Raw genomic sequence first — 15,828 nt, forward strand, 5'->3', positions numbered from 1 at the left:
AACAGGCACACTTTACATCTGATCATTTTACATGTTCTCTAAGGAATAGATATTGCTTGAATTTTATTTATAAAGGAGGAGGTAGTAAATACACTGGGAAAAACACAAAGTGGTTGCTGCTGATGACAATTCCTAAAATTGGAGTAGTTTCTGAAGCTAATACATTTGTAGTGATGCTCCATAGGATGTCAGTGCTGCAGGATGAGGAAGGGAAGCACAGTCCATGGTATCTTGGGAGCTTCCAGAGTGTATGTGAGTGCTTCTGGAAGGAACATTTCACATTTCAAATGGATGCTTTCAGCTGAAGGAAAGGAATAACAGCAGAACAATCCATCTAGATAGAGATGGGTGTACGGTAAGAATGTTGTAAAGCATCATATCCCAGACTGGAATCAGAAGGGAGAGGACTTCTTTCTTGTATACTTCCTCTGTGCTTAAGTGTGAAAAAATATTTCCTCATGTAATTATCTTTATTTTGATATAAAAATGCAAATTTTTGTCTTAATTCTACTGCAGCCAGTTTTCAAGTTACTCTTTTTCAATTTATTTGAACTGAGACAGTTCTTAATTTTTTCCCTCTGTTTCTCTGCTATAACAATATCGTCTCATGTGATTGTTTGACAACTATAAATCCAGTTACATTTAATTTAGCTCTTCTAGAGCAGTTTCACACAGCTCCTGTATTTATCTCATGCTAAGTATTGACCTACAGTCAACTTGAGTTGACACCCTTTTGGTAAAAGCTTTCCCAGGCAGGTCAGGACCATTTCAATAACTAGTTTTAATATCATCTGAACTAGTTTTTGTCTGAAGTAAATTAAAAAGCTACCACTAATTTTTTTTTAACATAGGGACATAACGATTTAGGGCCACATTATCTGCTCCAAGATGCACTTAGGTGTCTATAGTTTGCAATAAAGTATTTTTATTATATAAATTTTTCTTTAGAGTCTCTCGAAACACAAGAAGGATTATCTGTGCAATCCCATTATATGCATTACTGTTTGATGCATGTAATGTGATCTGATAGTAGAAGACTTGGCCAGAATAGCCAAGTATTCGAGGTACTGGACATGGTCTTGCGTTCTCTTGTTCTCTTTTATTTAGTGCTGGAGATTAAAAGGAGATGTGTTGTATATTTTAGCTTTTTGTGGATTAGTGGTTTATAGGATTGGAATAAAAAGGAACCTTTGGGCTGGAGAGGCTTTTGGCACTAGCAGGCATTTACAGAAAAATGACCTTTGACTTGTTTGGTTTTCTCATAGATACTCAAAGAATGTTAGAGGCTAAAGAAATTTTGTTTAGGACTACACTACAAAGGTGGCTGCCATGTGGTTTTCTATCATTTAGTGCCAGGAAAAATTGATGCGAGGTAGGAGAGAACTGGAAATTAGCAATTCTGCTTTTATTGCAGTTCATAGGAAGGTTCTTATAATTGCCTTGGATATAGCAAAGAAGCCACATTTGACAATGCACCCCTTCTGTTTCACAGAATTTGTGAGATACACAACGGTTGAAAAATTACTTGCTGAACAAGCGAAGAGATCTTAGAGCAGCAAAGCAACTTTCTGGCTCCCTGCTTACTCCCAGTTCTTAACAGCTTGGTGTGATAGCTGTCATATTGTTCTAATAATTGCTATTGTAACTTAAGCTCAGCCAGTACATGGAGTTATTTAGCATGGTATTTTGACTGAGTTTGAACAGGTTGCAGAATTGATGAGCTAAGAAACACATGAACCAGCATAATGAACACCACACAGGTAAAAACAAAAAGTGTGATTAAGACAGCTATCAATAGAAGAAAAGGAACACTGCCTCCCAGTCTGTTCCTTGTGTGTGATTTCTCCAGAGCCGGGAGAAAGAACATCAGCAAGGTGAGATCACTGTGCCCAAGGGCACAGCAGCCAGGCTTTTGGAGTTGATGAGTGAAGCATGAGCTAAGCAGTCTGCAGAACCAAGGAAACAGGCCAGAGGCTACGGCATTCTTATTTTTTGGGGGAGTGGTGTTGAATAAAAGACAATCCCAAAAATCATCCAGGTGGGGTCAGCAGAATTGGACCAGTGATGTAGGCCTCAGTGGATGGAAACTCTCCTGTTTGCTGGAGAGCAATGTCTTCTCCAAACCACCTCAGTGCAGGTTTGCTAGTGCAGCTTGGCCATCAGACTGCTAGGAAAATTAAGAAAGATATTTCTAGGCTGCTGTTCAAAATCTATTACAAGTTTCACACATCCATCCAGAGCTTCCTCTTGGGCCAGAAGTACTGCAGATGGACTGTTTTGACCTCATCAGTCTGCAGGTTTCTGTCCTCCACCCTGGCTTCCTGCTGATAAGCTGGTGTGTGGGTCACAGCAATCTTGTGTCCTCCCTGAGGATAATCACAGTATGTGCTTTATTAACTCCTGACACTTGCCCATCCTCCATGTCAGGATGGGCTTTATAAGTTTTGTTTCATTTCCTAAAGCCTTAAGAAGCATTCCAAGTTTATCTTGCCTGCAGTCTCTGTGTCGCCTGAGGCTCATGCTGCGCTTCAGTGCTCGTGTACACTGCCTTCTTCCAGTGGTGTTTTCCCTCTTGATGCCAGATCACTTCTCTTACTTTGCCTGAGGCCATTCTCAGCCTGCCCTTGCCAGTGCCAGACTGTGCTCCAGAGCACTAGGTGCAGGATCTGTTGCCAGCTCACGCCCCAGAGGTGAAGGAGAGGTAACTGCAGAAATTTCTCCTTGCTGAGTCACTTCACTGCTGCTCTTGGCTTCCCGGTCTGGAGTGGCATCTTCTGTGTCATCTCAGTGGCATGTTTTGTATCATGGGTGGTTTCTCTAGAGCTATGATTCCAAGGTTGAGACAGATCATTTTTTGGTCACATGGTCCCAAGGCCTTCCCAGTGCCTCCCCAGCCAACACAGCCAGCTTTGAGATGGGATTTCCCTGTTCCTAGAATGATCATCAGGGCTCCCCAGAGCCCAACTCTCAGTTTTCTGGCAGAACTAAAAAATGGCAAGGATTAACAATCTGAAGCCTGAAGAAAAGTGGGGTGGCCAGCCTCTCTTTTGAAGTGGTCCATCTCCGAATTCTGCTACCAGTTATTGTCCTGTTAGGATTTGTCTCAGCATTTGCACTGGTGTTTTAGTGACTGAGTGTTTCTATGAGACTTGACGCCTATGTCAGAAATGCAATTCCAGTGGATTCACCACCTTTTAGCACAGAAATACCTCCATGCCATTGTCATCTCAGTGAGCCCTTGGCTGGGCAGAAAAGTTTTGGTCCCATCCACCCCTCAAAGAAAGGGGACTTAAACTTGTGCAGCCCAGTGTAGAAGTTTAACAGCATCTGCTTCTCTTACTTGTGTCCATTTTCACTGTAATCTGTGACTCATGGGGCTGCAGGCTGAGAATTTATGGCACAGCATAACTCTGACCTGGGCATTCTCTGTCAGCAGATCAAACCAGAAGAACTAAAAAGCCTCCTAAAATCAAGCAAAAACCTAAGTATTTTTTTAGCTTGTGGTCAACTGTTGTGAATGCTGGATGTGCACCATGCCTCTCAGCAAACTCTGATTGTCACTATGTTATTATTAATCACTAACTACTAAACTAATTTTTTGCAACTAGATGTCTATCTTCTAGGTACCTGAATTCAGTAGTTACCTTAGAAGCCTTTCTGGTTGAACCTTCATATCCCTCTGTAAATTCCTCTGAGGTATGTTAATTGACATTTAACTGCCAAAAAAAAAAATTACAAATTAGCCATTTAGTTGAGTATGTCAAGTAGAATGTTACTTGGGTATCTTTCCAGTCCAAAGACCTAATATCTTGATTAGATATTAACACTGCTCTCTCCTCGCCACTGAGCCAGTTGCATAGTCAGAGAAGGCTGTCAGGTTGATCAAGTGTGATAAATCTGTGGTGACTACTCCTGACTGCCTGTTTGACCTTCATATGTCTGGAAATAGCTTCCAGATCTATTTGCCCCACCACTTCCAGGGACTCAGGTTGAGGCTGACCAGCCTCTAGTTTTCCATCTCCTCATCCTTCTTCCCATTCTTGAAGTTAGAAGTGACATTTGCTTTCTTCCTCTCCTCAAGAGCCTTCCTCTTCATTGCCATGACCTTTCAAAGGTTATCAAGTGTTCTCAAATTCCATCAACCAGTTCCCTCAGCTCTTCAGAGTGCCACCCATCAGGTTCCAGGGACTTGTCAAGGTCTGATTTGTTTAAATATTCCCTAATCTGATCCTTTTCCAGTGACAGGAAGTCTCCCTTGCCTTGCATTTTTACAATGACCTCAAGTGCTTGGGATTCCTAAAGGCAAATACAAACAGTGAAAACTGAGACAAAGGTGGCATTGTCAGCTTTCCCATGTCCTTTGTCACCAAGTGTCCTGCCTTGGCCCCACCTTTTCCCTAGTTACGCTTTGGCTGCTTAGTTACCTTAGAAACCTTTCTTGTTGAACCTTCATATCCCTCTGTAAATTCAGTTTCAAATGGGCCTTGCCTTTTATAACAACATACCTGCATATTCTGACAGTACCTCTAAATTCCTTCTGGGGCACCTGTCCCTTCTTCCACCTCTTGAAGACTTCTTATGCTTAATTCTTACCTGGACTTCCTTGTTTATCCATGCAGGCCTCCTACCTCTGCTTGATCTCTTTCCTTGCTGGAAGGGACAGTTCTTGAGATCAGAGAAGGTGATCCTCAAAAATGGGTCAAAATATATGGAGGTTTCTTAAGAAGTTCATTATTTTTGATGGATGATCTAGCTGGGTGGTCACCTCAGCTGTTGTGAAACAACATAAATAAAGGTTCACCAGAGCTTCCAGAATGCCTGCAGGAAGACTGTGTTGGACTTGATTTTGAGACAGCAGTTAGCTGTGAGAGATGTCCCAAGTGGTCACACACAACAGTGTTTTCCTTTCTCAAGATCAATCAAACTCCACAAATCTTGGGTTTAGAGAACAGGGTCTCACCTCTGGTTAGCAAGCTGCAGCTTTGCTGTAGTTTCTCCAAGACAATTGTGTTCACTCAGGCCATTGTCTGTGTGACTCTTTAACAGCCTTTTGTCTCACCCAGTTCTCACTCTGGGCATGTCAGAGTTCAGCAGCCGGAGGTGGTCACTGTAAATAAGCCTGGGACACCTGACCACGAGTCAAGCAAGGCAGAGCCCATTGGGACTGCACTCACTGTGGCCCATCAAGTCACCATCCCTTCATTACTGAAATTCCATCTCTTGCCTTCCTTTTCCTGTTAATTCCGTTCTCTTTGCACTGTAAACAAAAGCTCTTGTAAAATCTACTGCCAACAGCAAGACAACACTGCTAGGAAAGGTCAAAGCAGGATCTACATGCACTCATCTGTACCTCCTAAAATTCCAGCCAGCTGAAGAAGGACAGTCCTGTTTTCTCTGGAAATGGATCACTTCACACTGACATGCACTCTCACCTTGATGTCCCCACCTGCACTCCCTGCAGAGAGCACAGCTGCCGCAGTGCAAGTGGCCACAGGCTCAGCAGGACTCAGCTGGGTTCATTCAAAGCACCCTAATCCCTACACACACGCTTTTTGGGGAAGGAATGGTGAAATTCCCAACCATGTGTTATGTTCTTTTCCCTTTTGCTGTTCATCCTGACAATGTGATTCTCCTGGCAGAACAGAGCAAGTGCTCTGCAGCACTACCAAGAACCAGTCGAGGAACCAAGGGTGACATTCCCCTCATCTTTTGGTAACCTTTCTGCACTGGGGGTATCAGCTGGCACAGCTCACAGGCGCTGGGTGTAGGTCGCTGGCACTTTGAAAAGAAGGAAAGAGGCTGAAGCTCCGAAGGAGTCTGGGCACTCAAGGCACCACCTGCCCTGGAGCAGTCTCTGTTTCCTGAGACCCTCAGCAGTTTCGTTTCTGTTCCCCAGCTCCTCTTTTAGCCTCATCCAGAATGCTTTATGAGTTGGCCCTTAATGATGGCCCTAAGCAGAGCCTTGAAGCTTTGCTACATAGTCTCTGCCCAGTCCTGACCTTCCTTCCCTCTTTTCCTCTTTCAAGCAGCATCTCAGGAATAAAGTGATACTTTCTTGCTGCTTGCTTTGTTTTTCATCATTTTCCTGGTCTTCAATGCTCTTCTGTATTCAAAACATTATCTTCTGCCACCATCTACCCACAGCACAACCAAAAGCCATTCCAGCTCCCAGATGCCCTCCCAGGTAGCTGATATTCCTTCCCATCTTGATGTATGTGCATGATTTATCTTGCTTAAAGCAGAATTATTCTACATGCAGCAGGCAGAGGAAAAGAGGGAATAGGTTTTCTTCTGGCCTTCTCCTTTCGTTTCTTGCTGCTGTTTCTACTGCTCTAGACATTGACACTGAACTCTTTAAAGGAGGCCTAAGCTCATTCAGCAGATATGGAGAGTGCATTGCCTTCATGAACACCAGTTCAATACATGAGAAGGGTCATGCTGACAGACTGTAGGGCTGCTATCTAGCTGTTGGAGACCTGAACAAACTGACTGTGAGGGCAGAAACGCTTTCCAACAAGTGCCAGCAATGTTCCTGCTCATGTATGGGATGCTGTGAGGTACAGATAGTTAAATACCACCTTCCTCTGTTAAATTCCACTTTGCTATTCTGCTTCCAAACCTCCCTGCTTTGAAATTGCAGCAAGTCCAGAACTCGTGTCCATTAAGTCATCCAAGGCCATCATTCTTCTCTGCTTGCAAGGAAATCACTTATTTGGATATGGCTTTGCCAGTTATGTTTTCAGAGGTACTTTCATTGCTTCCAAGCTTATGTTCTGGGATGCATAGTCTGTTGTTGAGCTATTGGAAATGCTGCTGGCAATTCTCCCCTGGAAATGAATTCTAAGCTTGAGTTCTCTGCCCTCAGGTAACCTGCTGCCTGTTGTATCAATCCAGGGAAGTGCTTGTGCTCTCTGAGCGTCTCCATTGTGTTTCTTTTTCTATTGCCAATATCTCTTATTCAGGTGTTATTCCTATGAATTCTGTTACTGGTTTCTCTGGAAGTGGTACCACTTGGTCTTTTGTCCTTCACTTTTCTGTTTGGGATCACTTCTCTAATCCAAGGATGCCATTCAGAATTCTGTATTCTAACATACGAAGTGATTATCAGGTCTATGCAGTTAATAGCATAATGAAAAAAATTATTGAAAAAACAAAATAAATCAACAGTGTGTAATGTTAAAAAAAAGGATTTTTTTTCAGAAATGTTTTCAAAAGCTGATTATTCTATGAAAGAAAGTGTTAAATTTCTGAACTCCAGTAATCCTACTCAAATGGAACTTCAGTTTTGTTCTTTCTGGAGGGAGTCCCGTAGAACCTAGAATGACCTTTCAGTAGAGTTTAAAACTCTTCATCACATTCTTTTCATGTGATCTTGATTACTTTTTTTTTACTCTGAGTAGCAGGAAAAAGAGTACAGTGAATGAAGATGCTTTGAGATCTGTGCCAGAAATGCATGAAGGAAGTGGAATGTGTTTCTTTGATATGTAACAGGAATTAGATGCAATTTTTTCATTCTTTTGAAAAAAAAGTGTTTCCCTGCAGCACATCCACAATGTTTGTTTGTTTACTTAGAAAATTTCGTTGTGGATGTGTCAATACACACAGTGTACTCCAGCAGCTGGAGTTACTACACAGTTTGTTTCTGCCTTCAGACACTGCTGGTTTTTGTTCAGTAGCCTACAGTATAGAGAAAAAAAATGTAAGTAGCAGCTGTGCAAAAAGTCATGTATGAGGAAGCAACAGGTCCTTGCAGTGATGAAAGAGGAGGCTGGGCTGCACTACCAGGACAATTACGGCCAGAAAACAAAAGGGGAATGATTACTGCCCTCTACTCTGCACTTATGGGTCCACATCTGGAATTCTGTGCCACATTTTGGGCCATTCAGACCGAGAGAGAGAATAAAATTTATTTCTGTTGGAGTCATAGAAATTGGAAGTAGAAGAAATTGCTTGGACTATCCCACAATCCCTATTTTTTACCTTGAAAGCGAGTTACATTTCATTTAGAAGGTGCAGTGCAGGGTACAAACTACGTTCATATGACCAGGAGCCAAAACAAGTCTACCTCGTCTTCCTGCAGGAAGTATGTTCTTCCTTTGACGTACTGGGTAACTCGGGCACTTCAGTGACACAGAGTTTAGCCTCAGGGTGCTTGTGCAGGAGCTGCTTCTCAGCTCATGCAGCTCATGCTTCTCAGCAGCCACTGCCCCCAGTAAGTGGCTCATTGGGTTTGAGCCAGTTGCTTTGCTGATTTTGCTTTACAGTTATAACAACAGCAATAACAAATCTTATGACAACAGACCCAAAGACGTATCAGATTTCCTTGAAAACAACTTCAGCCTCCTCACAGCTGATCTCCTACCCGATCCTCAAAGGAATCCATCTGGCTGGAAGCTGAAGGTGCGGACTAGAACGCTGGAAAGGAGGGGCAGGGGTGCTGCCGGTGCCACGCTGCCTGTTCTGGGAGACGCTGGGTAGGCAGGAGCAGTTCCCAGCTTCTTCCCCATGAAGGAAAAAGAGGATATGAGGAAAAAGAGGACGACGCAGGTGCTCTCGCCGGGCTGACCCTGAGCCCTGTGTCCCCTCTCTCCTCCCCGGGCCCAGAACGCGCCGCTGCTCTTGGCTTCTCCTTCAAGCGTGAAGGGCTTTGACGTCCGGCCGGGCCGGCGCTGCCCGCAGCGCAAAGTGCAGGGGGCGGTGCCGGGGCTGCCCCGCCGCGGCCCCGCTGCCCCTCACGGCCGCTGCCCCTCACGGCCGCTCCCCGCGCTCGGGCGGGCAGGCACGGCGGCTCTCCCCGCCCCCGGGGCAGCGGGAAGGGGCGGCCCCGCCGCCGCCGCCCTCCCGCCCCTTCAAACTCCCCGTTGTCCGGGCGGCCGGGAGGTAGCGGATCGTGCGGCGCGGGATGGAGGTGGCGGCGGGACAGCCGCGCTCCCTGCTCAGAGCCCTGGCCGGGCCCCGGCCCCAGGAGCGCCACGGCTGCCCCCCGGCCCCCTCCGCCAGGGCCGAGGCGCGGGTGCTGGTCATCAACACGGGCGGCACCATCGGCATGGTGCAGGACGTCAAGGGTGAGGGCCGGCGGCGGGGGTGCCGGGGGTGGCTGCGGGAGCGGGGCCGGCCCCGGGGCTGCGGCCGCGGCTGCCTCGGCACGGCGCGACCGCGGGGACCCGGCGCGATTTGCGGTGCGGCATCGCCGCGGTGAGCGGCTCCCTGTAATCCCCGGCTCCCGTCAGCCGGTTCGCCCGGTAGCTCAGCTGATGGGCATCCTTGCGAGCGTCACAGCGAGCGGCAGCGGCTTTTGGCAGAGGACAGCGTGTTTCCTGCAGCGCGAGTCCTTTCTGCCCTACCTCGCGCACTGAAAACGAAAGCAACGTATTTGCACTAGTCATGCGGGCTGTTTTTAGCCCTAAATGAGCCACTGTCACCGGCCACCCAGAGAGCGTGCGCCTGGCATTCCTGCTGGGAAGAGCGTGGGCCGCTGGAGCTGGTGGCCGTGACGAGGATTTTCCAGTGGTGACCTGGCAGGCGCAGCGGATGCGAGTGTGGCAGCTGCCAGGTGTCGGGATGAGCGAGATCCGATGCAGTGTCAGTCTTGGGACAGGTTCCTGCTGCTCTCTCACCAGCTCTTGGCTTCTTTCATGAAATCACTGATGCGTTCTGCCTTGCCTTACCTTACCGAGGGAGGGGGAGACTGGATAGATATGCCAAACTAGATACTAACTAGATATGCCAAACTCTCTTCCTGCAGTTGGAAAATGTTTCCATCCAAAACTGAACACTGAGATGTGTCAGTATAATGCCTGCATTTTATCTGAAGGCTTCTTAGGTATTTTTAGGTGCCCCTAAATGTCAGCAGATAGATGCCCAAACTCCCCGGACACCTCCACAGGCCCCCAGTCCAACAGCTGGTTGGAGTGGCACCTAAGCACCCCTCGATCAACACTCAGTAGGCACAGATCCCAAGGGATATGAGAAACATCAACCCATTCGTGTGTCTCGGGAAAAAATGGATTTCAGTCAGGTCTGACTTGCTGTAGGGCTGTGTGCTTGCCAGCGTTGGATTAAAGGGAAACAAGGTAACATAAGGAGTGGGAGTGAGAGGGAAACAGTCCAATTTTGGTGAATATCTGTTTAGTTTCTTTCCTCCTTTACTTGGAAGGCAGTGGAGCATCCCAGGGCTTCCACAGCTTGGGTCTGTCTAGAGTCAAATGCTTGGGTACTTGTGATCCCTACCATGGAGTTTTGTGTCCCTGCCTTAAATACTGTCTCTGCTTCTTATTATAGGATTAAAACACTTGGGGCTTCACCTTGGAGCTTCTTAGACTTGATTTTTTTTAAATACATGTCCTTTCTTCTCAGGAGACGGCGATTGGCTGTTCCTTACTATTGTAGTAAAGATGCTATGAGGTGTTCTTTGTTTTTTCTGGCTGTCATCTTTGTTTTTAATCTGTCAAAGTTGTAAAAAAAAGTCCATATTTCAAAGCCATGTGCTGACTTGCCTTCCTCAGTTTGCATTGTTTATACTAAAACAATTTCCTACTTTTATTGCCTCAGCTTTCTAAATGCTTCTTTAAAGCGAATAAATTATAATCACGTGTCTCGTTCTTTTATGAATGAACTGTATAACCTCTTCTCATCTAGTTTTTCTTTGCTTAACGAGTGTCAATCATTACAGCATGTGCAAACAATCTAACAGTTGTGATCCAATGATGCTGACTTGCTGCATCCTGTGGGGGGGTTTTGACCTGCTTTTCATACCCACATCGAGCTGCAGAGCAGCCAGAGCACCTCTTTCAGAATATTTGGCAGTCTTTAGTGTTCAGACAGAAGCTAGTGAAAGGGCATGGGAAAGGCAGCATGCTTCAAGGGAAGATACAATAGATGCTCATTTCTTTTATTTATCAGTGGATGGAAAGTGCCTGTTTACAACCCTTCCTAGAACTGCAAGTGTTTCACTTCAAGCATGGTGAAGAGCAGTAGCTCATCTGGCAACTCCAGCACATCTTGGAAATTCTTGTTGTAATTTCTGCACACCTATGTTACCTGTGCAGGAGTCATTTTCAGAGGATGAATAGTCTGTTTCAGTTTATGTGACTTGGATGACAACCAGACTCAGGTGCAGACTCTCTCAGTATTCATGTTTTTGCTGTCAAGCCACTTCAGTGCATTTTTAAAGTTTCTTACTCCTACTTATTTCCTCCTACATTAGTTTCTTTTGGCTTATCAGTAGCTCATTTCAGAAAGAGAACCTTACTGCACTCCAGAGTAGATAGTGATCTTTCCATCAAGTTTGTGCTCGTGCCGTCAGGAAGATCTTCTCCTTGGGCACGTGGGCTGGGTCTCTTCCTAGCTTTTACCTGTAATAAGGAAAAAAACCCTGAAAAATCCAAGTAGGGCTGAGCTAAATACACTTAAAATATTACCTATTTTGGAATAATCTACTTAGGTAGCTTAGTTATTTATGTGTCTTTTTTAGACATACTAGATTGCCAAAGGACTGGCTGCTGTAGTCCAAACCTTTTCCTGTTTGAAATCTTTGTACCTCACTTCTGAAAGCTCCAAGTAACATAACTGCTGCAATTAATATTTTTGCTCCCTGTTCTCTGCAGCAGCAGCACAGGTTGCAGGATATCTTGTTTGGCAGGTAGCTATAACTGTGTTATCTATAGCACTGGAGTGAAAAGCAGAGTCCTGGACTGTAGGTGAGACAAAACCATGATTGTACTCCTTGGCCACGGGTGCCTGTTTGCCATTCTGCCTTTGTCCACCTGCTCTGTGATGCCAGGGCTGGCCAGCTGACGAGGGACAGGACAGAAGGTGATGAGACCTATTTGGACAAGTCACACAGCCTGCCTCTTCTCTGCAGGAGTGAAGTTGCTTCAAATACTATGTCAACAAGCTTGGCTCACAAAAGCTGTATTTCATGTGTAGTAAAGCAGAAATGTTCTTAAAACCATTGCACTTGAGTTCCCCCGTGTTTGCTTCTTGAAGCTGTAAAGCAGAAATCACTGCTAGGCATGATGAGGGGCTGTGAAGGTTGTAAGTGGGTCATCTTGGATACATCTGCAGAATGCCTTAAAAAAAGTTTACATTCAGTGCAAGCAATTATGGAAAAACCCTGACAGATTTGTGATTAAGAGATGAGGAGCTGCCGTTTATAGAGAAGGGATTAAAGAACATTAACTTACATCAGCTCTCCAGTTCCTGTGGCAAATACAAAAAATAAACAGTCTAATCCACTGTCAATATTCAGAGCAAGATGAACATTGGACAAACAGAAGAATAATCAGAAAACACCCAGGAAACACTTGAAACTGGGCTGCATTTCTGAGCCAAAATAACTCAATGCCCAGGCACAGCAGAAGTGGCCATTTGTGACTAAGCTAGGAACATCCTTAATAGGAAAAGCAGGGATTATAGCTGAATGAATGAAACATCCAAGGCTTGAAAGTGTTTTAAGTATATTTTGTAAAACAAAGTATTCTGGCAGTAATCCAAGAAATCCACTGAAATGCTGTTGCTGTCCTGTGAGGAAGTTGGCTATGAAGAGGCCTCTTTCTTAATTTAAGGCAAGCCAGGAGGGAGATCAGGGAGTTCCTAAGGATATTTCCATCAGTGGGAAAGTAAATGGAAAAAGCTAGAAATACTATTTTAAAATATTCTCTGGGTTTTGAGTATTTGAAATAAGCCATGCTGTTTGAAGGTGAACCAGAAATAATTAGAGGTGCTAACTTGGATGAGAATCATGTTTAAAAAAATAGAACTAGGAAATAGGAGAGAATTCCCTGGACTCAAATTAGAAATAACTAGAACTAACAGAAGTAGAATAATGAAGTTTAATGGTTGGTTTGCCATATAAACAGGTGATGTGAAACACTGAGATTAAACTGAACTTGCCAGTAAAATCTTGAAGTCCACAAGGAAGTACCTCTGTTGGAAGTTCCTTGTAAGAAAACTGTCTCAAGTCAGACTTCAGAAAACCAGGGTGGCTTTTGATTCTAGATGCCAGGACTGTCACTGTCATTCCTGAAACAGGGTTTTGGGAGATGAGTTGCAGGTTAGGTTCACAGGTGAACTCAGGTCTGTGATGTTGAAGACTGTAACACCACAGCATTAGGTGCCTTTCTAATGAAAGAAAGAGAACAACATTCAGATTCCCTTTGAAATACCTGGTTGCAACCAGGACACCTGCAGGTCCACCAAACACTGAACATGTTCTTAGGCTAGTTTAAAAAGCAGCTGTTTTAGGGTCCCTGCCACAGACACACCCCCTCCCAGGAAGGGAGAGGGAGAGCAGAGTTTGAGATGCATCCATGCTTTCAATGTTTTCTATTCAGAGGTTCAGGCACCTTTTTACCTTTTGTCAGTTTGGATGTTCAGTCCTAAACCTGCTAGGGGAAAGTACCTAGTATATATCACAACTGGGTGCTTTTTAAGTCTTTTACTACTATTACTAAGTAGTAGTAGTAATAGTAGTAATAGCTGTGGCAGATGTGAAAGAGAATGGTAGCTTTCTGCTACAGTTGGAAAAATTGGCTTCCTGTCCCTGCTTCTGATAAGTATTTGCAGACAAGAAACAATGAAAAATAGGTAAAAGCACAAATGTTGGATGTGGAGGAGATTTGAAACATTATTTCTCTTAAATAAAGGATTTATCTATTTCAAGTCAAGAAAAGAATAACTGCATGAATATTTATTAGTTATGTTCATTTTTCATGGTTTTAAACTGGCAAGAGACTGTTTAATTTGGAAGGATGGGCAATCTTCTGTGTAACATGTCTTTTTCCCTCCATCCCTGCTCCTTTATTCACTTCCTTTATTCTTTGTTTTTAAGGGCTTGCTCCTGAGGCCAATAAATTAGTAAGCAGTTTGAAAACGATGCCGATGCTGCATGATGAGGCGTATGCCCGGGAAACAAAACTGAACAACTCCCATGAATTCCCAGAGAACACACTGGTGCTCCCGTAAGTACAGAAGGGTTAGGAAGTATCTTGTTCTTTTTCAGGTAATTACCTCTCTAGACATTTGACATGAAGAATCTATAATGAGATTAGGAAAAATGCTTGTATTAGTTTAAAGGAAAAAATTCCACCATGTTTGATGTGATAGAAAATATGTGTTTGGATATATTTGCAATGAAGTTCCTTAGAACTGCTTGAGAAATAACTTTTAAATTAGGGAACAAGTAACCATTCTGGGCAGTCTATTCCTGGAATTTTTTTTAAATATTAATTTGCTACTGTGCAAACATGCAAGTGTTCTACATAAACTACAAAAACTATATACTGCTCCATGTGAATCATCTTCAGCATATGTCTGAAAAAGTAGCATGTAATTAATGCATCTGTGAATAGGCCTCATGCTTTAGTTCTGCAGGCCTTCTGTTTTTAAAAGCCCTAAAAGCTGATTGTTTTTCCCAAATTTATGCAACATTATGATAATAAGCAATGGGCTTACAATCAAGCTGCATTGCTTCTTAACTGTTGGGCAATGGTTAATAAGCTTGTAGGTTTTATTTAGAGGGCAGTATGATAATATGAAATATTCCCTAGCTGTGATGAATGACTGTACCCCTGTAAACATGCTAACTTTGCACGAAGGATGATTTTACACAGTTGTTCAAAAAGAAATGGGTCTATAGCTGGTTTTATGTATGAGTAAAAATGGATATTCAGTAATCTTTAAGGAGAAAACCAGGATATTCAAAGAAAATAGAAGGTCTATGAATTTTTTTCTACTTTGTATTGAGGTCTCTATAAAACTTTTAAAAGTAACCACTTAAAAGGCAGATAGCAGGAAAAGGAAAAAAACTAACGGACACTCGGTGCAGTAGTATTTATATGAATATACAGTTTGTGTTAAATATGATGCTTACCCTAAGAAAAATGGAGCTCTATTATGACACGATGCTTGAATAAATTTTAAATACTTAAGGGATTAGAAACATAACAATGTTAAAACTACACTAATATACCTGTATGAGTCCTAAATATACTTCTCTTGGCATATCTTTCCCTGAAAACCAGAAAAGCTTAAAACAATCATTCACATCAAAAAAACCTGAGGCTTAAAAACTAAACTTGTCTTGTTTTCCTGGCACTGCTGAGTGCTGTTTCTGGAGGTTAGTTGTGGCAATTTGCCATCTTGTTTTTTGTGCTAGCCAAGTGATATTTTAACTAGGTGGTTGAGAAATATTGTGAGTTCCTGAGGGGAGAAAATTTTGTGAACTTTGTATATCAGTGTGTAACGTCGATGTAAGAGGAATGACATGATCTCTTTTTAGAGAGAGGCATCAGAAGTTGAAGACGGGGCTGGTTTCTGGTATCAGGATGTCATGTTTTATTCAAACAGCACGTTCTCACGAGAGCTTTCTTGTCGTAGATTTTCAGCTGACTCTTAGCATGTGTAAATGTGATATCCAGTAAGGCAGTTTTTCATGTGAAGTCTGACTTCTTGGTACTGGATGTCAGTTTAAACACATTTAAATGCTCTTTCTGCTGTATGCAGCAGTCTTAGAGGCTTCATGGGGGAAATGAGTCTACAGATGTTATTAGAAGTCTCAGTGACTCGAAAAAGGGAAATACTGCACCCAACTTCAAAAAGGATAGAAAAGAAAATCATGGGACCCACTGACCTGTCAACCTGCCCTCTGTGCCTGGGAAAGTCATGAAACAGATCTTTCTAGAAGTTCTGCTAAGGCACATGGAGGACAGGAAGGTGATTTCAGCTAGCACAGCTTTACTGGGACTTCTGTGAACTTTTGACGTGGTCCTTACAACACCCTTCTCTCTAAATAAGAGAGAGATGGATTTGATGGGTGTACTGTTCAGT

The 15,828-nt window shown here is 43.7% G+C and overlaps 1 protein-coding gene across 1 annotated transcript in view; it reads left to right on the top strand.

Annotated features, from left to right (window-relative positions):
- Positions 1-8,752: 8,752 nt before the first annotated feature.
- The window catches only part of ASPG (asparaginase), a 44,309-nt gene continuing 37,233 nt past the window's right edge, over positions 8,753-15,828 (top strand). Inside the window, exons 1-2 of the mRNA XM_038137518.1 lie at positions 8,753-9,065; positions 13,832-13,961. Of these exons, the coding sequence (XP_037993446.1) occupies positions 8,903-9,065; positions 13,832-13,961 (293 nt within the window). The 5' untranslated portion in view covers positions 8,753-8,902. The remainder of the gene's footprint in view (positions 9,066-13,831; positions 13,962-15,828) is intronic.

The sequence above is a fragment of the Motacilla alba genome, chromosome 5, assembly GCF_015832195.1.
Source record: "Motacilla alba alba isolate MOTALB_02 chromosome 5, Motacilla_alba_V1.0_pri, whole genome shotgun sequence".
Lineage (NCBI taxonomy): Eukaryota > Metazoa > Chordata > Aves > Passeriformes > Motacillidae > Motacilla > Motacilla alba.